Source organism: Dinoponera quadriceps, unplaced genomic scaffold (genome assembly GCF_001313825.1).
Source record: "Dinoponera quadriceps isolate SergipeBrazil2010 unplaced genomic scaffold, ASM131382v1 scaffold717, whole genome shotgun sequence".
Lineage (NCBI taxonomy): Eukaryota > Metazoa > Arthropoda > Insecta > Hymenoptera > Formicidae > Dinoponera > Dinoponera quadriceps.
In genome coordinates this window covers 2,068,927-2,095,300 of record NW_014555639.1, presented here as the reverse complement: position 1 = coordinate 2,095,300, position 26,374 = coordinate 2,068,927, and the positions used below count along the sequence as shown (strand labels likewise).

At 42.6% G+C, this 26,374-nt stretch overlaps 1 protein-coding gene across 2 annotated transcripts in view; it reads left to right on the top strand.

The window, feature by feature from the left end:
- LOC106745071 (beta-1-syntrophin) overlaps positions 1 to 26,374 on the top strand; it is a 242,550-nt gene that overhangs the window by 113,098 nt on the left and 103,078 nt on the right. For both annotated transcript variants that reach the window (XM_014620338.1, XM_014620337.1), the window contains exon 3: positions 18,301 to 18,489. In XM_014620338.1, coding sequence (XP_014475824.1) covers positions 18,301 to 18,489 — 189 coding nt within the window. The remainder of the gene's footprint in view (positions 1 to 18,300; positions 18,490 to 26,374) is intronic.

Here is a 26,374-nt window from a genome sequence, read left to right as displayed (position 1 = left end):
GCACATGGCGAAATTATAACTCGCGAACAATGTTCGCAATTGAAAATATCGACTAGCCTGTGTAAGCTAGACAATTAACCTTAAATAATTCATATCGCTGAAAGCCACGGCATACGGCGTCGCCGAATTGGAAGAAAATTAATGCCGTTTCATTAAGGCGCATCGCGTACACTTAAATGAAATACGTGCGTGCGTTATTAAACCACCACCGGAATGCCTGATAATATCTCGGGACAATTACACTCAAAACGCTAATAAGGAATTTATTTCGCAAATTTATTTCGCGGAAATTGCGCGTTTTCCACCATTCCGACGAAATGCCGTGGAAACGCGTCGAATGAATGAAATCGCAATGATAAGTTGCGCGGCAGATTAGCATGTATTTCGACAAAATGTAACTTTGATTTTCGTTTTTATCGCTCGAGAGATGTTACGTCACATCGAAGAAAATGCCCGAGCACAAATCAGCTGATACGCCTCCTTTCCGCTTGACGTTCTCGTCATAATGCACGCCGCCTTATATTCAATTCCCCCAAATTCCCTTATCAATTCTGGCGGCTTCCGTCGGTGTTTTTTTCTTCTTTATCCGTTTACCGCAGGCGTTTCCGGTTATCTTCATCTTCTCGCTCGCACTACGCCAGTGTGACTCGATTTCCGTCGAGATTTAGGGTCTGCGAGCTGCCCGCAGACTCTCCCCTCTTTTTCCTCCCAACCCTGGCGGCGAAACCTCAAACCCTTAAATCTCCCAGCCACCCTTTAAAGGCGGCCATTTCTCTGAATGTAGCCGCCACCGCCGTTCCCGCGGGTGTCGTGAATTTCGCCGGAAGTGAGAAAAAAAGGGAAAACCCCGGTCGNGGGGGGGGGGGGAGATGCAACGACAGCGCGACTATCTGGACGCCGGCCTCGCACACCGGGTGTCGCGCCGTGAAACGGCATACGACTGAAAATTTTCGAAACACCCCTTCATATGTGGCGTGCTCTCATTGTATTTTTCGCTGTCCCGAGAGAGCACGTCGCGTTTACGCAAATTTGACGGTACTTTTCGTATACTTGGATTCTACTTGGGATGCTCGGATATCAATCAAATACAACATAATTACATTTGCAACGAGTAGAAAAAGAAGAAATCAAGTCAAGTGTAATAGATGTAGGTAAAAGGGACTTTATTCCGCGCCTCTCGGCTATTAGCTGTTGGAGAATGGTGTACCTGCGACACTTCCGGCAGCCAGGAGGGAATTTAACGGAGACAAAGAAAACCCGTTAGCGGAAGCGCGTTTGTCTCAATTTAAAAGGGACGTCGAGCTACATCCTGCAAGCACAAGGTCATTCTCCTCTCCTTTCTCGCAAAAAATCAACTTTGAATAGTTTCGCGTTTCGCCAGTCGACGAATTATGAAATTCATCGTGGAAGTTGTTGCGCGGTAACACAATGAGTCATAAATTTTATGAGATTTCGCGCCGATTAATCATCAAACAAACCGACAAGCGGTGCTTCTAAAGAACGGCTGGACATGGAGCTTTGAAAAATTTGCCGATCGATATGACCTTCTCGGATGATCGGCGTTCGTTAAAACGGCCACCCTGTTAATCCGCGAGTGCCCCGGGGATGATTCGCTGAAGTACTTCATTCGACCACGGAATCGTTACCGGAGCCGCGGTATACCCGGAGGCAACGAAACAGAGGCTTCTAATTTCAGCAGCCGGAGCAGCTCTCGCTTCTCGTTGGTGATATCTCTTTTGTACGGGATCATGTATAATCGGATTGAGAGCTCGTGTAATTCGACACGTGCGCGCCGCCAGTGGTACGGCCACTCCTTTAATTATGTCGTACCGGTTATACGAGATGTTTTCAGATAATTAAAGGAAAATATTTGCGACGTTTCCAGCGCTCCCTATAACCCGCGATTTCCGTCAAAACACTCGTTATATTCCGCGATTATGATATCTTTGTACACACACTGTATTTATATTTGTGTGTCATACGCCGCGGGGAAAGTGCTTTTTGATCACCGAGTGATTAAAGTTTAAGAGTGAGTATTTATCGATGTAAAAATGTACTTATTGTCTCTGGCCACGCGATTAAGCGGAAACGCGATTTTTATATGATTCAACGTGTGTGTATATAAAAATGTCTCCTCATTTTATCTAAAAGTGAAATTGTGCAATTTATATTCTTTTATCGGGGAAATGAGAAAACGACGCAAATATTATTTTAATTGAATACGTTACTCGCGTTGGAAACATTTTAGTTTTTTTTTTTAAATGCCTAACGTTTAACTTCCCTCCCCCATAGCGTAACGAAAGAATATAATGTTCTAAACGATTGCTTTTCATCGGAGCGCCGTGTACACCATGGCAACGTATTTGCCCAGCTATGCAAACGAACGTACGATTCGCGGCTATCGAATAATTATCGGGCAATTTATATCTTGCCGCAGTCGCTCCGGTGCGCTCTCTCGCTAATTTATAATTCATAATTCATAATTTCACGCCGCCGCCGGGGACGAGATTACAAATCGCTGCCATTGTTTCCGCCTGCACGCCCTCTTTATCACGCCCGCCATCGTTTGCAAGGGACGATCGAAATTTTACGGTTATCGGCGTCGTTTTGCGGATATTGTTTCTCTTTGTTGGCAACAAAGGATGCATCGGCAAGTGATCCTTTCGCCTCTCCCCGGTAGTCTTAGCGGTGCGATTAATTGATCCGTAAGCGGAGATGGTTTTTCATGCGGGGCAAGATGCTGGTGACGCGAACACTTCTGAATTAAATTAGCCTATAAATTTCCCTCTAACAGCACCTCGATATCGTGTCACTCGGAAACATCGTCTAGCAGGGGAATGACACCGTCAAAGCGACGTACGTATGGTCCGTCGTGATTTTATTTTGCGCGTCCCGCTATGCAAGCAATTTTGTTTAATCAACGCGAAGAAATGTTTCAGGAAGTCGCGCGATTAAAATATTTCGCGGTTGTGCGCCGGCTAACACTCTGAAACGACAAAGTCGATCGATTTTTCCCGCGAGTTTCGACCGCCGAGACTGACGGATCGATGGAGCTGTTCTGTTTCGTCATTGGGTTATGAAAAGTAGTGTATCGTGCTGGATATGTCTCGGTATAAATTCTACAGTTCAACAAAAGAAACCAAAAAATAAACACCAGGACGAGATTAATCATTTCTCAACAATCCGAATATTTTTTTACGTTTCGACGCTCGTATTGAATCCATCATTTTGAATCTGCCAATTTTGACATCGGATTTGTATTCAGCGATATAAAAAAACCCTTAAATTAAAATAAACATAATTAAATTTTACAATATTATTTGATAAATCGTCAACGATATAATTCACGGCTTTTTCGCAACAGACAGCTCATTTAACCATGAATATCTTATTAACAAAAAATTCTTTGTGAAGAGTAAAAGTTCGAACAACATATTTAATTTTGATTGCTAAATAGCCATTTTTTGCAAATTTAACTGCAAATTTCTCACAATTGTAATAGGATTTGAAAACCGGATACAAATTTAATATCTAAAAGCTATAGGAAATGACTAGTCTCATCCTAGCGTTCGAAAAAAGGTAATTATTTATTGGCTTGTTTTTATCTGAAATTGCTGAAATGCTAAATTACACAGCTAGAGTGAGTCAGTAACTATTAAATTATATACTATTTATCATTATTACATTAATATATGTTATTATTTTACTATTTTTTTACATTATATTATTTATATTTGTACGTGTATAGTATTATACTTTTATCTTTATTCCTTTTTGCAACTTATATATAATATATTGTACCAAAGAAATTACTTTCCAACAATAATAATTACCATTATTACTATTATACACCACTTTGAATATCTTTGAAATATGAGAGTAGGAGAGAAATTTATCTAGTAGAAAAGCTGCACCAATGATCATCACTTCGTACATCTTTTGCAAATGTAAAAATGCTTTTCATCTTTCATATAGTAGTTAATAAAACATGTTTATTTTTCAAAAAAAAATATTCAAAACGGTAATATTATTGCCTACACTTGTTTCACTGTAGAGGCAAAGATGCGACCTGGTTGGCTTAACGAAAAGGAAATCCTTTTCGCTAACACGCCTTCTTCATCTCTTTGTTTCCATCGGTGTCTCCGTGCGTGACATCGCGCGACGTATTTTGAAGAAAATTTGCCGCGCCGGATATCCGACATCTTGAAAATAAACGGTCCATATTCCATTATTTATGCTGCTATTCAAGAATCTAAAGACTCGGAGGGGATAAAGCCCCTTGAATCCCGGGATAACGCGGCGAGCATCTCTCCGCGGCAGGTGCTGCGCAAGAACAAAAGTGCTTCCACGTATCCCTATAGCGACGTAGTGACGCGGAAAGGAAATCCATCGCGGGGAAGCACCCGAGCGATTTTCTGTGTGCGCCGCCCCAATAAATTCCGTCGCGAAGCGTCGAGCGCTCCCAGAAACACACCCCAGCGCGTCACTCGGCCGTGCTCTCATCGTGCGCTTCCCTCCGTGCCGTAGTGTTCTGTTCCATTCAGTTGCGCCGTGTTACACTCCGAATGGAATTTTCGCGCGATTAGTGCCAATCGTTCGCTAAGCGTTGTGGATGAAGCTTAAGTGTCGAGGATAAGCCTTAAAATAATTAAAGTCTCCACACACGAATAACACTATCTGTCGATTACTATCTTTCAAGAGATTATAAGGTGAAATCGGTGTAATGAGAGAGAATTCAGTGAAATTTGCACTGTGTATTGCATATTGAAATATTATCCAAAAAGGTGGAGAAGTAAAATATCGACACTTTTTATACGTGCTCCTTCAGGTTAGCATATTATTTTTAATATCTTCTAAATTAAAAATAATGTTTTGATGAAAAATTACTATATTAAAGATTGCGATTCTAACATTTTTCTCAAGTTCTCTTATAATTGAGATAAGAATGGGATTCCTAATATGGTATCGCAATATGTTACACTTATTTGGGACAAGTTTTGGTAATCTGATCTACAGAATCTATGCTACACTTGGGAATATTTGGGAAATTCTCATACGACACTAAACCTTACAATCTCCTTCGTTAGTAACGTCACGTGTGTGACAGTGGTGATTTTTTTCTTTCTACGCGCACATAGACGTTTCACATAACTACCCGAGAAAAAACCAAGTGGTCTGGGCGGAGAGTTTCGTAAATAAACTGTGACATCGAACGGGTAAAATCGCGAAATTTGTTACACGGTAAACCACTTCAGTGAGATTTAGGTCATTTCATGGATATCGGTCGATATCCAGACCATCCGTTGTTTCTGATGTACGACAATATGTAATGACCTATCTAAAGTTGCGTATTACAACGCAATGCCCTTATAATAATAGCGTCTAAACGTGTCTATGCATTAAACTTTGCCCTCGTCTTCCGTAGTCGGTCGCGTTCCTTTATTTTCCTTCGTCTTTCGGAGAGTCCTTAGCCGCAAATGGAACGCCTGTTTCGTCCTGAATTTATTACAAGACCGTGAATTTCTCCGGAGTCCCATTTTCTCTTATTTCACATTTATTATTATTATTAGCATCCAGCGTGGTCTGGCCCATATTTTACCATCCCCGACCCCTCTCTCCCCCGCGTCTTCAGTCGTCATTCCTTCTCGCGTCTTGCCCTCCTTCTTCCGTTCCTCGACCCCGCTCTCTCATTCTTCTTTCTTATACGTTGCCTCTGGTTAACGTTTAATCCTCCCTCACCTTCTTTCCACCGTTGTCTCTTTCCACCCCATCGTCTCGTATACGGTGATCATTAAGTACCGTGCAACGCCATGAAGTCGAAACGAGGGTGGCGCGCGCTTACTCCCTAAGTGGAGGGGTGCTTGCGAGCGATGCAGACTGTGAAAGAACTCGAGCGAACGTGAAGGGATGGAAATGAAGGAGGGTTGACGTAGGGAGAAGAGGGGGAGAGGGTGGCTGGCTGACTGCTTGTTAATTTTATTACCGTCAACTTTGCCTTTTGAACTCGGGAAGAGACGGGTGAATTGGATACATATGCCGGCAAAGATTTTCCCCGAGTTTAGAATCTTCTGACACACTTGACATAAGGTGTGACTTGCGAGAGAAATGAGAACATACGTTTTTCTTGCTGCTTAAGAATTCTGAAGAATTCTCTCTCTATCGAAATCTTGAAAACTACCTTTTACCAAAGTTGGGTGAGTTAATTTTTTTTCACTAAGTTACGTTAAAAGTTGATCACTATAAATTAAGTTTACGTTAAAAATTAAAATAAAATGCTAACTCAATTAAGAGTTAAACTAAAGCCAAATTAGCTTTATTAAAGTCAGTTTTATTAAATTAAAAAAATTCAAGTTAGAAGTTAATAATATTAAAGTTAATTATAGAAAACTATATATTCTTCGTAATTAATCTTTTAATTTAGATTAAATTTATGTGAAATAATGAAAAGTTATTCTTATTTAAGAAGATATATTTTCTTATAATAATTTTTACACAATAGTAATTGCGATTATACAGGATGTCTGACTATAGCAGAATGCTCTTAATGATTAAAATTGTAAAAAAGTATAATGCTGCAAATAAACGTAGTAATAAAGTAATTGTTTCTTCGTCTGTTCACATAAGTTTCTAGAGGCGTAACACGGATCTAATGGCATAATTTTTGGAATTCACTTTTCCGCTCGGAAACAAGAGTTGCTTTCCAGGAAGAGATACAAACCGACACAGGTCTAGTTATCATTTGTCCCCATTCCGCATTTGATAAAGAAAAGGATAATATAATTAGACTTTCGTGCCGACTTGTGTATCCTGTTGGAAAGCAACCACTCTAACAAAAATTAATCTTAAACAAAAAATGTGACTATGAATACCAGCATAACCATTCTTACGTTAATTTTCTTCATACTTCGTAGCTGCTTTTATACAGATATTCGTGACTATGCTCAAAAGCTTTTCACACAACTTTAATATTGACGAAATATTTTAACCTGACTAAAAAATGCAAATAAGTTAATACATAAGAAGTAACAAAGTTTAAATAAATAGTTAAAAGTTAACTTTTTTAAACTCAATCAAGTTGAGTTGAGAGTAATTAACTTTTTAACTTTTAACTTAAATTTAAATGAATAGCAAGTTATTATCCAACCTTGCCTTTTACAGATCACTGCTCGACTGCTATGGACTGATAAGAAGGAGAATTTCAGGAAAATTTGAAACTACGCATACTTTTACTGGCGTCGGTTTGGCGATCTGTGCGCCTTCGCATGGGCAAAACAAAAAATCCTTCTAACCAGCTAATTAAATTTCGCGATTGACAAAGGGTGTGCTCTCGCAAATATTACTGTTCGCGTGGCTGCTGGAAAAATTTATTACGAATGGAGAATTTTACTATTCAGGAAAATCGCAGAAAGGAAAGGTCGCGGTGGCTTATTCTTGCGCGAGCGCTCGTATATTTTTCATATTATTAAGCGATGGGGAGAGAGCACGGCGACTATAGCAAGCGGCGTTGCGTCGCGTAAGAAAAGTAGGAAGCCGAGCTTATTGAATCCGAAAGGGAATATAAGCATTTCGAGTGGCGCGCTGGTCGCCGACGTCCTTTCTTAAATAAATCACGTCCCACTTACGGCGTAAGAGACACGGGGCAAAAGGACGGATAAATGTGCGAGCGGTAGCGCGAAGGGAAGCGCTGTATTGTCGAATGGCAGTCCCGTCAAAAGTATTTTATTGAAAAAGGAAAGCTTCATTGCTACTCGCTATATATTTCCAAATAAAGAGCATAAAGACACTTTTGTTCTTTTAACGTATAAAAGTTGTCAAAGCTTTTGTATTGCACTTTTTAGAGATAGATGACGGACTCCTTGGATTATATAATCGTTCGTCAAAATGCTTTGATAAAAATTAGACGAGCTTTCATAAATGTGCGAAGGGAAGCGCTGTATTGCACAGTTCCTTCAAAAATATTTTATTAAATAACAAAAGCTTCATTGCTCTTTACTATTTCTGAATAAAGCACACAAAATAACGAAACTTTTATTTTTGTAACGTATAAAAAACGATCAGTTTTCGCACTTTTCGGAGATAGACGAGAGGTTTCTCGGATTTTAACCATTCGTCAAAGTGCTTTGATACGAATGAGACGAGCTTTCACGATAAAGCGACGTGTAAGAAGAAAACGGATATTAAATGCTGGAACCTAAAGGTTGTAAAAGGACGACGAAAATTTCCGCACGCTCGTCTCTCGCCATATTGAATATTTCAGTGTTATCCCATCGCTTCCACTCGCATGTCTTCGGGGTTGTCCCGCGAAGGGGGGAGGCTTTACAGCCGGAACAATTCGCCGGGACGAAGAAGCTCGATGGAAGAAAAAAGGGTATCTCTAGAAAAGATGGCGAAGACGTGAGAAGAGAGAACGGGAAAGGCAGGGGAGATGCAGTCTGAAAGCATCAGTGTCAGTGGCGATGATGGTCCAAAGACGCTAGGAGAGAAATCTCGGGCTTGCGAGATCCTTTTTACGGTGTTTCCGCCGGATGAACGCGCGAGGGAGAGTCCCGGGGGTTCGTAAACAAAAATCACCCTCTTTCTGACTGTAAACTGAAATTATGTCGCGTCCGCGTCGCCGACGCTCATGATTAGTATTTCTCAGGTGGAACCGGGTATGTACCGGGTGTGCCGTTTTCAACGCAAATATCGTTAAAATTATCACCGTGAAAAGTAAACAAAGTGATTGGAAGCAAGAAAAATTGCTGAAGAAGAGAAGAACGCATGAGACCACCTTGAAAGAATGTCTCTCTTGTGGACGTATGTTTGTTTTAACTGTTGGAAGCGCTGTGTAAATTCGTTCCGCTCAGGCGTCATTAACCGCGTTTACACGGCAGCCTAAAGCCGATTCGCCGAACCCGGCAGTAGTCTACGGAGTAACATGAGTGGCGTAAAAGCGATTTAGTAATTTCCGGTGTCAATGTCGGTGTTACATGTCGTAAACGCAATTATTTTGTAACTGCATTATACACGACGCTCGTGGAGTTGCAACATCGAGAGTTAACGAATCGGTTTTGCGCTGGTCATGCGAAGGTAGAGGCGTTACTAATCCGGGTTTAGATCGCTGTGTAAATGCAGTTATTAATGACTGGTCACTCACTAGATTTAGGGATATTCGCGCATCGTAACTCTTGATTATTTGAGCAAGCGGCAGCAATGTCGCAAAGCAGCTAATTTATCACTGTCGCTTACAAGCTTTGCATGTAACTTGTGTCACTAAGGTTAAGAGTGATGCTGGAACCAGTAAGTGGCCGGGCATTATTGACGCTCGGACATTTTGCTGCGCTGCGCAAGCACTCGACAGCACTTTTAGCGATGCCTTTCATTGCAAAGTCCTGTTCTGATTTTGGATGCTATGTCGGGGAAATGCAGCAGCATTGTTGTAATTTTTTACTTGTATATGTACTTTATATATCACGTGCGGATGGGGGAATGAAGTGTTGAATAAATGATGATGTCAACTCAGCTGGGAAGAATTTTTCCTCGCGAGTAAGCTTCCGCCGGATAATAAATAATGCGAGGGGATCGTGCTGAAAGAAATTCCGCGTTTTATTAACATTTTTTATTAAAACTGGTAATTTAATGTTGCGTACAATTTCGGTCTCAGACTTATATTTATAAAAGAGAGCGCGAGACTAATGATCGTCAATTTAACGACGATTTTAGACATTTCTCAGTGATAATTATATTATAAGCAATTCAAAAATTATATTGTAAAGAGATCGAATATGCCCGTGTTCTTTGTCTTGTACACGTTAATTCTGTTCTGCCAATAGCATTTTGTGAATTTAGCCGAATATCTCTAGAGGCTGTTGATTACGATCGCCAGAGACAATATTGCACATTACTATTAGTTGTGCAAACGCAAACTTATTAAACATTCTGGTAATTGTCAAAATTTTTTTTTTTTTTTTCAACGACGAGCTGTGTTTCTTCTGGCTTATGCTTTACATCTTTTTTTTAGCATGAGGGAGAAGGGAATACAGGGAGAAGGATTTGCCAGATATTAAAAATATCTTCCGCCGGCAACCAACGGAAAAATTGACTTCCGGTTCACACGTTTTATTCTATTTTCAGGGCACCCTGCTTCGATTGGTCTCCGCTGTCACCTTAGTCTCAAATGGTGGGTGTTCGCGGCGCACCTATGATTTTCATTTCCGATAAATGATCGTAATCGCGAAAGCAGAATGAATTTTAAAACTTCGACGGACACATTTAAGTTGTGTTCCAAAATTTATCGCCAGCGTTAAAAATCTACAATTCGTGTTACGTGATACTACAGATTCTCAGTACTGGAAATGAACTTTGAAATACAGCCTTAGGCCCGGTTTTTCATTTTCTGACTAATTTGTAATTTATACTTAACCTGATGATAATGTAAAAATGATTATATAATATTTAATATTATGAAAATGATTGTAATTTTTCTATTCATGGTTAATCATTAAAGAATTATAAAATCATTAGTTTAATGATTAACCGTAAATAGAGAAACGCAATTTTTGCATTGTCGTCAGTTTAAACCACAAGTTAAGCAGCAAATGATAAACCGGGTCTTAGTCTCTAAATATGAAACGAAAACATATACTCCATACATTTCATATCTTTCTTCAGTTAAAACGGAAGAAACATATGAAAGAATCGCCGTTTCCTGTCGTTGCAGCATAAACAGACGATGGTAAATCGGATAACTTTAGCTGAAGGTACGCGGAGTTTCCGTGCTGGCTCGTCTCACATCAAAGGCCGCTACCACACGCCGCCCCGACGGACTTCACGCGAGAATATTCCATTCCGTGGCCTTTATACTCACGCGTCATCTAATAACGCGAATGCGCGGGTAATGCCCGGTTGTTGACAGAATGGGATCGACAATCAAATTCGGGGTATTGACGTACCTGGGATTCGTACGTTCGTCCGAGCGTAACGTGACGCTCGGGCCGGCGTGAAGGGCTCTCTCTGCGGGAATAAGGGAATAAAGTCGATCGCTCGCGCGAGGGCGGGTTCCCCCGGGCGTTTCAGTGGGATCGACAGGTGGTAGCGGTCCTTCCTACACTCGCCGCTTGCCGTGTGTGCCGAGAAAATACCCTTTTCACGCGAAGGTGCCATTTCGTGTACGTCGTGACAGAATCCTTTGACGTAAATCATATCGTTTTCGAAAGCGCTTTTCCGATCGCGAACAAGTGTCGAAATAACGGAAATAAAACACGCCAGAGTGAAAGATCGCGCGGTACCTTTTCCCTCACTTTGTGAATGCTCCTTTTTAAGATTTCGCGCAGAGAGCTCGTCCCCTTCGAATTTTTCATGAAAATCTCATTGCGGATGTTACGAGGCCTCGAGTTTCGCGTCAGCGTGAATTAGAGGAAAGATCTCCTTATGATGGTTTTTATAACCAGAGATTCCGTTTCTTTCAACCAGAAGTGCATTCAGTTGTTCCCTCTTTCCAGTTGATACAATTAAACCTTTTTTCCGTACACCGACGCTATAGTGACACTTACTATAGTTCTCTTAACTATAATTGTTTTATTTATGCGATTATAGTTACCGGTATAAACAAATTTTTCTCAAAGAAAAGCTAGATTTAAGTAGATAATGATTCCAATACTCCGCGTATATACAAAAGTATATTATTCGTTATTGTTACGTCCAGAAGCGTTTTTAAATTTTACGTTTTCGACGCTCACCGGGCGGACAATAGATTCACAGCGGTGAGAAGCGGCCCTTTTCAAAGGATGGAGGATGCGCGTAAAGTCCGGTGATATCGAGCTACAAATATATAAGGATATAAATCCAAATGTTTTATCGAGCGTGCATATCGAGGTGAGTCAGAAAATAAAAACAGCATGTATTTTTTATTCACGCTCCAAGGGATCTTGAGAGAGCGCGTCGAGAGCACTGAGAATATTTCTCGCGCGTTCTCAATAGCTCCCGATGACGTACGATGACGAGAAACTCGCGCGAATAAATCAATCGAGAAGCACAAAAGGATGTACCGACAAAGCAAAAATCACGCTGAAGTTCCGTCGAATCGTCGCGCGATTTTGAGTTTATCACTGAACGATGGATAATTTGTGTTAATGCCGAATTAATGGATCGTTCCTTCGCGCCGGCCGTTCCTTTTAAACGTTATTTGCCCGATTATTTCCGCGGTGCATTTTTCTCTCGTTTCCGCCATATCGTTCGTTGAATTATTTGTCGGGCCCGCCTTTACCAGATTAAACGTTCTCTCTCTCGGCTCCCGCAGGAGAACGGCTGATCCCATCAGATTTTTGTGCTCTCGGGCGAGTGGTTACGTCCGAGGAAACGCCAAAGAAATCTGCCCTTTTCACCGTCGTGCGATCGAGTAATGGTATGATTCTCGCAGGAGAAAGCCCCGCGAAATTCTCTCAACGGGCGGACCTATCAGGGCTTCCTCATCAGGACTCTGATTCTTGTGTCTTTCCAACGCCCGTGAACGAAAGTTGTTCTCTGCCTCATCAGCTTATCAGAAAACCGTTAATCGATCTCGTTTTGCAACAGCTTGTCCGATTCATTAACGTCGTGCCGCAACGATGCGAAGCGAGTGTAATTTTGCGAGTATAATAGGAGCGTGCTGTATTATTCTGATAAAATAAGGAGCCGTGAGTAAATCGCGAGGATCCCGCGAGATTTATACGGGAAGGTGCGAGCTTCTTTTTAGGATCGCACACACACACACACACGAGTTTGTTGTGCACACAACGTGCACATACAGCTAAAAAGAAGCGCCAGTCAAGTTGAGGTCTATACAAGCGGCTGTGCGACTATAAAAAGCGCAAAAATGGCGCGATTGCCGCTTCGCCAACTGCGAATACATGTGCGCATGCCACGTGATATATTGGATATATCAGCAGCGTATAAAGCGTATGTAACCTGGCCAGATAGGGGAAGTGAGCGGGGGCGGGAAAGGGATTGGTTGCACGGGGGTTATGTAACGCGCGCTGTGTAAAAGGAAAGAGGGTGTGGTAGGGGATGCGACAAATTGCCGATATTTGCACGACGGTATCAACACAAATGACGTGTTAAGTTAAGGCAAATTTATTCCGTTCGCTCTTGATCATCTCTCGAGCTAAATCGCTTCAAACAATAGGGAGGCGAATGACTGTAAAGTTATAGTCGCGCGCGACCCCCATGAGTCGATTTATCGAATCTATTAAACCTGTCGGACGATCGGCTGATTCATGCGGACGTAAGAGCATTTTGCTTCTCGTGTAAACGACTCGATAGTTACGTAAACGCGTTATAAAAAATCATGAAGTCCCACTGCGGGAGGACGATGCATCGAACAATTCACTGAGCCGTTCATTTTGCACGGCTCGTCTCTCTGCCAGTGAATCGTCTGATTTCAGTTTTATGCAAAACACGTGCCAATCGTCTGGTCGATAACTCGCTCGACATTTTTTTTCTCCTCGACGTTCACGTCGCGCACATTTCCTGCAGCTTCGTCAGGATATCCTGCCTCTCGAGAAGCGTGGTTTACGGACGGTGTCGCAAATTTAAGGATATGAGGATCGTCAAGATCATCAACTGAAGTTGTCGGACGCGTTCTAAGAAATTGAGGAAGGAGAGGGAGAAAGAGAGATGCTACTTTAAAGTAGAAATATTTTCTTGGGCGTAAAATAGCTGGCACACTCGAACGGGATAAAAATATGGTTTTATCATGAATTTCAGAATCTTCAACTATGAAAGTTTTGTTAATTCTGAAATTCTGTTCTAAATAACTGTTGGTGGCTTGCTCAGTATTGCTTTTTCTCGAAGCTTTAACGAAAGAAAGCTGAAGCTAAAGAGAGCTAAGAGACACGTTTCTCTCAAATCGTGCTTATCGTAAAGAGAGGTGAAGAAGCGAAAAGCGAATCGCGAGGAGTTTCTAGCTAACGTCTTGTTCCCAAGACTGCTCGCAGTGGTCCTATCAGGATTTACGGGGACTCAGAAATTTGTCGAGAAATCTGCCCCACGTTGGGAGCGCTTCGTTGTACGGGGATCCTTTGAGAGAGATTCTTGGAGGCTTTACGACAAGCGCGTCGCGGAGAAAGAAATAGGTTCTCGCCTCGTAAGGGCTCGCAGGATTCGAATCCTGTTGCCAATCGCAGCGGGAGAATTCGAAACGGGTATTGGTCCCAAGACGAGCAGCCAGACACGCTCTTCGCGATATTGTCCTCCTTTTTATCTGTGCAAGCTGCTACATTCGCTTTAGAGATATTCCGTCGACGAAGCGAGATTCGCAAATGAAATAAAGAAGAGTGCGACAAATAATGGAAAACAAAATATCAGAAGATTGTATCGCGTTGATAATAGAATTAATAACGAGGTTGTAGCGCAATTGATAGAAACGTGCAGCCTAAAATATAACGATCTTTTTCAACGCGAAATATTATACAGGATGGGACAATAATCGTTACCACATCAAATATTTTCAGACGTAGGAGAAAAATGTATCTAACAAAAATTATTTATCGATATAATTATTTATCGACGGTCATCATTTTGAACTTTTTTTTACAAATGTTAATTTTTTCATCTAGTTGTTGATAGAATTTTTTTTTTTTCGAAGACGATGAATAGAGTGGCAATAGAAAGAGTTATTGCTTCACCGTGCATATTGGTTCCTCCTTCCTATATTTTAATTATTTCTGATAAAAAAAAATATTAAGTAACAATGGATCTGTTTGGTTTTACTGAAGGAAAAGAATTTATTTATTGGCTAGTAAAAGCTTAAGCACGGATGTGCCATTTTGAATATTAATATAGTTTTAATACGTTAATATTATTTGTGGGAAGGTGTACGTAAGTTCGTCCCTTTCAATTTTTTGTCGCAAAGTTTATGATAATAAGGAGTCAAATATAAGTCACCTTACGGGGAATGTCGATAAAAATGTCTGGAAATGAAAAGGTGGGTTTTATTCGCGTACGGTTAACATACAATTAAACAGATAACTTTTTATAAATAATATTAATATTCAAAATTTGTGCCCAGGCTTCACTCATAAGTAAGCTCTTTCATTTCCAATAAATTTCACGAACGTCGAACGAGCAGAAATGATATTAAAGTCGTGAAATTGGGTCTCGCTGAACGCGTCATAGGACTCGAATTTTCGCAGGATGGTCCTTCAGTGTAAAGCGCGCGAGGTGAAGATCAAATCAAATTACGATCTTGGGATCGAGCCACAGTCGATTTATCAAGTGGGACGCGATAGCCCTGCCCTCCCCCTCTTCGCTTTCAGTTTATTAGCTCCCTATCTGGCCGCAACAAGGACGACGCATCCTTCCTGGATGCAGGGGTCAGCTCTCGGGGTGAGATGCGCCATTGATATTCGGTGCGCGCGGCGGCCATCGAAACGCTTTTTACAGACGCAGGAAACGGGAGAACCCGATTCAACGGGCGCGATTATGGTCGATTGATTCGCAACGCTGCCCCGGCTATCCAGCGTTTCGGCTCGATTCGACGGCGAATGCGAGCAGAATGCGACGATGGTGGTTAGCTTTCGGGCCAGTGAACTTTTTGTTCGAATGTCAATTTCTTAAAGCGCCGGAACTGCGCTTTTATCGATTCTCGAGCTGAACATTTTCATTGTTTATTCGCACACGTTTTTATCGGGTAATGAGCATCCTGTGTTATCGCGGTGTAAGATTTGCAAACCCGTCGTATAAAAGTCGTCGCTTCTTTTAAACAAACGTTGAACACGGAAGGTTTAATATGCAAGCGATCCTCATTAGCTTCGCGGCAGATCCGAAACTGATATTCCGGGAGTAGGGTCAGGCATTGAGCCACTAATGGGTTTCTCATCATGGAAATGAGAGGCAGACATTATGCGCGGAATTTTTTCACGCTGATGGCAAAAATTCACTATTAAGTATGTTAATTATGAGACCCAAAAATTAAGGATTAATTCGTTAAATTAACTTCGACCAAGGGGAAATCTCCCCTATTTTTGTGCGCACGCATTTTTTTCTTTTTTTTCACGAAGACTGAAATAACGAAATATGTAAATTCCACGTACGCCTGGAATCGACGTCTACTCGTGTTCCCCGCGCTTTGCCTCCCTCCTTCGACTTTCGCCGTGTATATTGCAGCCGGCGGGCGTTCGCAGCTCGTAGTTATTTCACGTTTGGGAAACTTAAGCGATCCCGACAGATCCGAATGCAATTAGGACAAGTCTACTAGGCGTCACAATCGCCATTAAACAAACCCTCGCGCGAAAGCTCAATCAAAGCTTACCGGTCTCTCCGTCGTTCCGTGTCTCGCGAGCTGCACAATGCCATTCAATCCCGTTGCGAATTCCGCTTCGTCAAAGGCCGCCTCGCGATTAACAGCTCGCCGGCGAATGAAAATTGGCGGCCTTCGCTCAAATTAACGGCGACAGGCGAGACTTGATTAATCCCGACGCCATTTCCTCGCTCGATGAATGCGCGGCGGATTAAGAGCCGCTGCAAGCTCCGGGAAGACAACCTCGGCGCGGCATTTATGACGGGATTCGGCGAAGCCGGCGGCGGTAGAATTGGTGCAAGGGCCGCTGGGGGAGGAGGCTGGATATATCCGTAGAGTTATGGCTGGTATGAAACCCATAGCAAATGATGCAGGAATACGTGACTGGCAAGCGAAGTGTCGCGCTACGTCGGGTCCGGCGTCCCGGTTCGGTGTAGTTGCAATCAGCAACGTCCAGGGCGCTGAAATAAATTCAATAGAAACACGTCGCGTGTCGGCATACGCGCGGAGATACGTGCGCGCATGAAAAGTTGGACAGGGGCTTGATCTTCGGCCGCGAAGCGGTTCACGGTTTTGACCCTTTCACCGCGAAATTGCCTATATCCCGGGAACATGTTGCTCGGTTAATTTTATTTTTTAAGGAATACGTGATTTTTTCATCGTGGCTAGTTCCGCGACTGAGAGGGTTAATGTAATCCGATGATAATTCAGAATGAAAGCCTCGTTTTTTTCACGTTTTCATTGAAAATTTCGGCTGTAAACGAAGCTGCTATTTCGCGATCAATGACATAAGATGTTGTTCACGTGCTGAGAAAATACCGTTTACATAGCTGGATAGAAACTGATAAGAATAATTTGGATATTTATGAGAGTAGTTACTTAGCATATTCAAAGATGACTCATCGTCCGATTAGTGGCGAATTGACGGAATATTCATTCAAGCGATCGATATGTCAATCATCTATATTTATAGAATGTCTATGCGCGCATGGGAATGTTATATGTGGATCAGATTGATTTGGACAAACAGCTTGTTATAACCGAAACTGAGATCACATCAAGGCGCCGACACTGATGAATGCTGATATATTCAATCAAGAGGATTGGCGCGGAAATGTCGTTTGGGGATTGAGAGGGAGTAAATATGGCCGGCTACAAGGCTGCACATATTATCCACGTGAAACACGCTATAGCGAACATATTAGATCATCGTGGATACGATACATCAGAATTCCACCCCCGTCCTGCTGCTGTCGCCACGTGACGGCGCGTTCTCCATTAAATTTCGCGTAATAGGGCCGACAAGATGTCGGTTAAGCGAGGGTGCCGGCGTCGTATTCGAAAGGTCGATACTCCATTTTCACGACACGACTTTCGTTTCAGAAACCCGAGCGTCTTCCCGAGTCGAAATTTTGATTCTACGTTAACCCTACAAGTTCCGTCGAACTTGAAGAAGAAGGAATGAAGAATTTCGAGATTAAAACCATTATCAACCTACCTTGATGCTGCAAATGTTTTTGCATGTTGACTCTTGAAGAAGAACTTATTATATGAGAATTATTTGATATTCGACTGTCTTGATATCTTTCCTCGCATTGTATTATTATTGTATAATGTTTATTCTAATATTGCACGGATATCGGAATTTTTCGCGAAGAGATAACATTGAATATTGTAATTAGTATATTGCACATTGTCGTTCAATAATTACCCGATCGTCATAGGAACCATAATGTAATGATAATTGATGATGAGCGAAGTATAGTGTTATTATATATTAATATATTATTTGGCAAGTACAAATATGCAATTGGCGATGTTTGGCTACATTGAATCGAGGAAACAGAGAAAAGTAAGAAAATTAACAAAGAAAAATAAAGAAAATAAATGACAATCTAAATAAAGAAGTTTTCAATTAAACAAAAAGTATAATTTAAGAGACAGATCATTTCAGTTTATTATCGTGGAAACTTAGAAGAATTAAACATTTGTGTCTTCTCTCGTTCCAACAAGCGGAACGATAACGGCATGTTTTCTCGTTGCAGTTAAGTACCTGCGAGAGGTAACGCCATACTTCAGGAAGGCTTCGATCATCCAGGAAGTGGGCTGGGAACTTCAGCGCGGTTTCCTCAGCGCGACGCCGCCGCCGCCAAAGTCACCACCGCGAGCGGATACTCGTTATCTGCCATTACAACTCTGCAGACTCACCAGAGCGCATCCCTCTTCCGATCCCGGTAAGTCTTAACACCGAGGGCTTGATATGCGTAGGTGTGCGATTGGGGAAAGATTAATCTGCTGATTGTGCAGTTGGATCTGCGAGACCTCGATTAAACCAGCACCGTCGCTGTCGCCAAGAAGTCGAAATAGCGCTGGAATTAAGCGCTATTGAATATTTCATTTCTGTTTTCGTCGCTTGAAGCGGTTAACAGAAGTTTGAGAATTATATTAATTTAGCTCTGTCTCTTTAGAAATCAAAACCCAATTCAATCTCCCGAAATAATAATACACGCAGAAGAAATAAAATTATTAGTCTGCAAATTCATTTTGAATTGATGTGAAAATATTAGTTTAATAAAAGCTTCAGAATTGTATCTCAATGGGTATTTTGCTACAACATCAACTGGAAGAGGATTGTTAAATCTTCGTTATTTATATAATGTCAGAAGAAAATTCACTACAGCCACAAATTCGCGATTTTTTAACGTGTGCATTCCTGAACGTAACGCTCCGATCGGCAAATCTCTCCTTAATGAGAAAACGAACGAGAGAGAGAAAGAGAGGGAGGAGGCTTACAAACTCCAATTGCTCGTTAACTATAATCAGCTATAATTATACGTCATTGGAGAATTGTCTTAGAGAGTATTAAAGCGATTACCCCAGATTTAATCTAAAACTCGCGAACGTACCGGGGAAAACAAACGCGGAGGGAGAAAGAGAGAGATGGAGAGTTGAAGACGCGCATTCTATCGTCTTGATTAACGAAGTAGCGCAATCTAGATCGCGGCCGAAGAGTTAAGCGGAATCGGAAAGGATCTCGTTTACCTATTTGCCAAGCGACAGTGGTGGTGGCGGTAAATGGTCTCGCGGCATGATAAAAGTCCAGTCCTTCTATCGGCGACAGTCTCCTTCCGCTGTCTGCGCGGTGACAAACCGGGGGTGAGTTAGCACGAAGGGAATATCTCTCCTCCCTTGGGCCCACGGTGAGTTAATGAAAGGCGAATGGCTCCTTAATTCTGTAAAGCTTCTCCGTTCTTCTCTCCTCCGTTTACTCTAAACGCACTGTCTCAGCTCAGGGCCGCTGGCGCAAATTTTCACCCCTCGGGGGTTGTTAGCGGCGTCCCATATGTGGCGCGTGCAGTGGTTGCGTCATTTGAACAGCTTAGTTAAGTACTTCCATTTACTTCAGACACGCCGTCGTTTACCCCACTATAAACGCGTCGTCTTCCTCCGCGTTATTTTTTCTCTTCACCTGCGAGCGAGAGAACACTTTGAGAGAGAATCAGTTGGGAATATACCGGCGTTAACGCCATTCCTCAGAGAGAGAGAGAGAGAGAGAGAGAGAGAGAGAGAGAGAGAGAGAGAGAGAGAGAGCTTTCGATCAAAATTATATTTCCGGATAAAATTATATGTTCCAATCACACATTATGCGCTTAATCGAATACTCGAGACCACCTCTCTAATGGAGTCCCGTTCACTTTGAAAGCGGCGGTTCGCAACGATACGAACACGTCATTGTATCGGGGAAGCAGCAGCGAAGTTAAAGCAATCCTCGAAAGTAAAGCATTAAATCCGACCCTGGGACTCTTCTGGTCGGACAAAAGAAGAACCACGAGAGAGAATAGCTGCACTGTTAAGAAGAGAAAGCGGAAGGGTGGAGAGAGAAGGTAAGCGCGGTTGGCGCCGAAACGGGTAGACGGGACAATAAGGGGTGGTGGCTGTGCGAACTAAGGAACGCAATCAGAGACGTGCCGTATCTCTCGCCGGCATCTCTCTAAGCCGTGTCACAGAGTAGCGCTTACTGATATTTCTTAAAACCAATCCGGTGGCGTCTGCATTGCGGCATGAAGGTAGTCTCGTCCGATCGGTACATTATTGAATTCGCGCGGGAAAAATTCCGCGATAAAAGAAACAAAGCAGGAAACAGCATCGAGGAGCGTCGTGCCGATCTAAGGCGTATTTATGTGTCGCCCGTATTTTTAAGTCGACAACGCCAGTTTGTTAGATCGGATCTCGCGTCAGCCTCCGGGCATTGGTCACTTGTAACGATTCCCCCGGACAGCGAGTGCGCGAGTATTTCTAGTCAACGGTAAATTTTACGCTCGGTGCAGTAAATTTTATGCCGTTGCTGCGATGATGATTGCGTCATATTGCCCCCGACTGATGGACGTGAATGATAACGGCACGATGAATGGAAATACGTTGCGTGCACCAGCAAGCACCGTAACCCCTTTGCGTTGAAATGCGGATAAAATCTCAATGGTCTAATAATGGCGGATTAGGGAGGTGAATACATTTCCAACCGCCTACACATTTTTCCCGCCGCAACTACGTTTCTCCCGAGAGTCTTCCTAATCTGCAGCTGAACTTTCGCGCCAGAGGCAGTATTCTGGATACATAGCGGACGCCACGTAGGTCTTTTTGATTCTCAAACTGATTCTTAAATTGAAATAACGTTATACGTGATGTTTATACATACCGGTTATTCCGGAACTGTTGCATGTCTTTAACATAACAGACTCTTTGAGATTTTCTAAGATGAAAATTCGAGTATTAAATTAATGAGGCTACAATAATTTTTAAATTATAAGTGATTAAAGTTGACTAAGAGTACGGTTGTTCTTAATTGCACGAATAGATAATATTTCAGTGTATACGTAGTGCAAGTTTCATCGAATACTCATTAAACTCGTTTTACAACCTCCCTACGGATTTAAGACATCCTTTATATAAGAAAAAAAAAAAACAAGATTGGTTGAATTAACGCGACAATAAATGAGTTTCGGATTTTGATTGAAAGAAACGTAATCTCTTAAGAACCCAATTTGTAAAGACCAGAAATTGTATTCCCTTCAGTCAAAATGACATGCCACGGTTCATTACCGCGTTAATTTAACCGACCTTTCTCTCCGTGCATAAAAAATGATGCTCGAAATTAGAAAAGTATGTTTAGCGCTCGCTATGCGTCCGGAATAAGGCGCTGGTAGTGGAATTTTTATCTGGACTTTGAGCGGTACTTGAATTTCCACTACACCAGCTCTTGTTCCCGCACACGGGTGCACTTTACATCATCCATTGTGATGTTCGCGAGGTAACAGCGGCGAGAAGATGACAGAGGAGTGACACCGATCGCTGTGGCGCAACACCACGTGAAAATGAGCCTTTATGTAGCAGCGCGACCCCCGGAGCGAAAGGCGAATGAAAACGTAGCATGCCGGAGGAGGAGGAGGAGAGCGTAAAAAAAAAATAGAGGAAGACGGTTTCACCGTGCGCTGAATCCGCGTGTTTACACGATGCCCGGGCCGCGAGCATCATTTTGCAGCTGAAAACGTTCAGTTACACTCGTCGCACGTCGGAAACAAATAGCCGGGCCTCCATGCGTCGCCGATTTCGAGAGCCTGCCGGAGCTTTTCTGATCATGAATTGCAAAAGCCGGTGCTAGCAGCAACTGTCAGCACGGATTCGTAAATCGTTGAGATGAAAGTGCGCACACGGTGTTTACGAAGCCCGTATTTGACTCGGTTAAATAGGCACGGTTCAGGAAAGAACAGAAGAATCCAGACTGTGTTAGATAATAGCTGGGCGACATTTGCGTTTCGCGAGATTTTCTCATTATCTAAGTCATCTTATAAAAACTCGTCGGTCGAAAAGTAGGGAATTCGAAAACGCATGAATGCAGTCGTTAAGTTTTCAATTTAAAATATTGATTATTAACAAAATTATGGTATAAAATATAAATGGAGGCCATAATATCACATTCTTTTCCACTAATCTAAACTTTAACTATCAAATCAGATGAAGTTCTCCGTCGTTTTTAGTTGGCTCACTTTGTTCCTTCAATCGCCGCTTTAATCATACGTGTCAGTTATATGTTTCAGTGAACACACACATACATATATATAGAATGTACGGCATGTTGAATCGTGACGCACGTCTCGTCGGATCGCTTGCGATATGTGGTACGCTTGCCGGTGTTAATTAATTAACAATCGGCGCTCTTTGATCGCCTACCCGTGTACGGAATGTCCTGTTAAGGATGTGCATATACATCGGAATCGACGTCGGCGACGTAACGTCAGTAATCAAGCCTGTCGCCGTTCAAGCAGCCTTTCGAGATCTTGCTGAGTTTCCCTCTTCAAGCACGAAGGGTCCTAGCCGAGGAAGACGGCTGCTTTGCAAGCACGTGCAAGGTGCAACCGCAAGCCGCGCGAAAGCATTTCCTGCGGAAGCCTGTGTGTCCTCCCAAGAATCCCTCGAAGGAATCGTTTCTGGAACAACCTCCAGAGATAACCAAGAGTAATACCGTGATTGCGCAAATATTAATTAATCCGGGCCCTCCTAACTCCACGAGCAATCGCATTTCAGTAGTGGATCTTACATACAAGGATCCGCAGGTGTGATGAAATTAGGAATCCGAAATCAGAATAGGACGCGATAGACGGCGCGACAAAGAAACTGTAAAATTTCGTTCTACCGAGAATTTTTCAACATGAATTCATCATTTCTTCTCAAAGAAAATCTCGAATTCTGAAAAAGTCACGCATGATTGGAAGGAAATATAGTAAACCAGAACGTTTTTATCCGCTACGTTTAACAAAGGGAAGGTAGCCTGAATTACTAGTTGAAGCGTCCGTCTCGCTAAGCGAGATATTCATTTGACGGGGTAAATTGCACTCGAAAAACTTCAAATTCGTTAATCTCGAACTTTCGGCGCGACGGCTGCGCGACGAGGCCGCAAAAAGTGACCACGAAATAGCGTAATGAAGCGGTAACCGGACAAACTAATAATTCGTTACTCCGAGGAAACCGCGAACCGCCCTTCAACGACAAGAGAAAGAGGAGGGATTGAGGTGGGTGGTTCTAGTATCCCTGATGATCCTCGTCCGGCCGCGCCTCATTAATCAGACGGACGGCATATAGGGTGCAATTATCCGACGGTAATTAACTTCGCAAACTGCAGCGCCCGCGAAGTCCGGGAAGGTGGTGGTGGGAGGGACACGTGCTTCGTGTGGCACTGGCGGAGGCGGTGGATGGCCTGGATAGAAGGTTCTTCGTGGGTTCCGGCCTGATGGAGCTGTTCTGGAATTATACACGGGGTTAGTCCTGAAAACCGGCCGGCAGCCAGCTTTTGCCCCGGAAACTAATTTAACTCTCGCATCCTCCGCCCTCTACTCCCTCCCCCTCCTAGCCTTTCTCCGACCCGCTGCTCTTTCACCTCCCCCTGATTTCGACTTGTGCGCTCGTCCGAATGTGATACACGCTGCGGGGTGATCAATTTCCGCGATTTCCTGCGGGGCTGAGTCGACATTCGGCGCGAGGTAGTTTCGTGATTTTTGACGGCGAAAATCGACTCGTGTACTGGAGAGAACGTTGTTTGTTACTAAATCAGAGTTGCTAATGACGAGCCATATATTACCAGCGCTATCGTCCAGTCGCCTTTTCGACAAGTCGCTAAAAAATTCACTATCCAAAATAGATCACTGTAGTTGTTTTTTTTTTAAGCTTCCATTAAATTTGTAAAATACTGGCGTTCTACATATATATATATATATATATATATATTTCTTTTTTGCTGTTTTGTCTGGTGCTGATTATTCCGAAAGCATATTTGCATCTTTGGTTTTTCTTCGTTATGAATTTTCAAACCGTACTACGAAAAAAACTTGTTATATTAAATTATCCGAAGATAAATCTGGAAAGGTAAAAGTATTGCTTTTATGCTGAAGTGGTTTTAGTTAGAATCTGAAAAAATATCACTTTTGGTTACTATTTTGATATCTGATCATTTCACTTTTTTGGTACCGGTGAGTGAATGACAGTGCTGTGAATAAAACTGCATAGAGAAAGAAAGAAATCAATAGAAATGCACATATATTGTAAAATGTTTTTTGTATATGTTTGCTCGGTTTCCTCGGACGTAAGTTATTTGTGCGCTATATTATATTACTTTTGCGTGGTTAGATTTATGTTGGTGTGACTAGCGAGAGGGATGTTGTGACACTAGACGTCACACGGTATGCCGTAACATTGGCTACGTTCAACAGCGGTTATTGTCTGCGAGTAGTTTTTTTAGATGATAATCAGAGGCAATAATCATTAAACGCTGACCGTTATAACCGTGGCTACTTGCACGACGTTTCAACCTTGCTGCAATATACGTGTAGAAAAATACACATACGCGTTGGAAAAATATTCATGCGCAAGAAGCAAAAGGAAAAGAGAAACGTGAAATTGAAAAACGGAAAAATCGGAAAAACGGAGACACGTTTTGAAAAGGTTAACAAAGAAGGTACAACGATGGAAGCGTTCGATCCTGTTATTAACATATCTTGTCTTACTGCAGGATGTTTGAAAGAGCGCATTTTTCATATTCTTGCGACGTTCCATTAAAAGTCGGCCATGTTGGTTCGTTATATCGATAATCGGATAAACGAAGCGAAGATAAAACAAATTTCCCGCAAGATCGAACCGGCTGTAAGTTTATGGGGGAGCGGGGGAATTAAGAGATCGCCCACGGCAAACATTCCCCGACCCTCTTCCTCTTTTCATGTCCTATAAGCGATATCTACCAGATATCGACAGGCCGCGAGGATTAAAAAACAGCAAGTGGCGTGCATGTCGGGATGAAAGTTGGCTAATCGAATTGGCCATTATTCGCAGGAGGGAAATGTTCGGAAACTCTTTTCCCGCGGCTATCTAATTAGTGTTATCGTCCGTTAATACAGCGATCAGACGCGTTGAAATTGGCGATTTGCTAATGAAAAGCGCATATCGAAATGCCTATCGAGTTTAGCAGCGCGTAATTGCGATCGTGGATGCGTTAAATTCACTCTCGCGCGTATTAGATGGTTCTCTTATATTGTTCGTGTAATTCCTGGCATTACTAGACAAGAAAGAAAATTAGTCTTAAATCAAGAATAGATATATAAGCATGAATATCATAATTTCCTGAAAAGATTTTTAGTCTTGATTTGATTGAATTCGTATTGATGCAAGTATTAATAGCTCAGTGGATAATGTCGGTCACTTCTATATCTCGACTGTGGTGGCTATCCTGTCCTAATAAACGGAATTAAAGTAATAAGGGACCGATGCACCTTTTATCTTCCGCGCAGGACTTTCTTACGGCGCATCGTATTTGTGGAGAAAAGAAACTGATTTCGCTCTCGCGCCTCCTTCGTCTCGACGACGAAGAATCTGAAATCAGCACATTATTTTTCATCCGCGATTCGCCCACTTTCTCGTCTATCAGAGGGGAGGGGCCGACGAGAAACGCGCGCAGACGATGAAAATCACGGATGGAAAAAGATGGGGGACGCGAAAAAGGTAACGAGCAATTGCGGCGGCCGTTATCAGTAACAAGCGGAATTGCATTGTGCGCCGAAAAGCCCTCCGGCAAAGGTCTCATTACCATCGTCATGCGAATCGCGAGCGATACAAACGAGTATCCATGCACACATGTGTACGTTTGCGCGAGCAAACGCGGCGTTTGGACACGCGTGCGTGTAAGTACGAGTATTATCGTGTTGTGTACATGTCGTCGCTGCAAGGGCTCCATTATCCTCTGATATCGTTACGCGAACCGTGCCGGGGTGGTTTGTATAAGTGACGGCTCTACGATAACATTAACGGCGAGTATTTTGTTACGGCGATCGTCCCCGTGGATCGAGTGAACAATGAACGAGTTCATTATTAAGGACTTGAGGCACAAAGGATGCGGGCTCCTCAGTCGCAATAACGCAACCATTTAATCGTCCGGCGGACCTGAAGATTTCCGAGCTCATGTGACTTGCTGTTGTGAGCGAGTGATGTAATATTAAATGTAGTATTATATACATGCGTCCAACGGGGGATTCTGCGCTTTATTTCTCCAGGCCGTTGCTCTCGCACGAGAATGGAAGT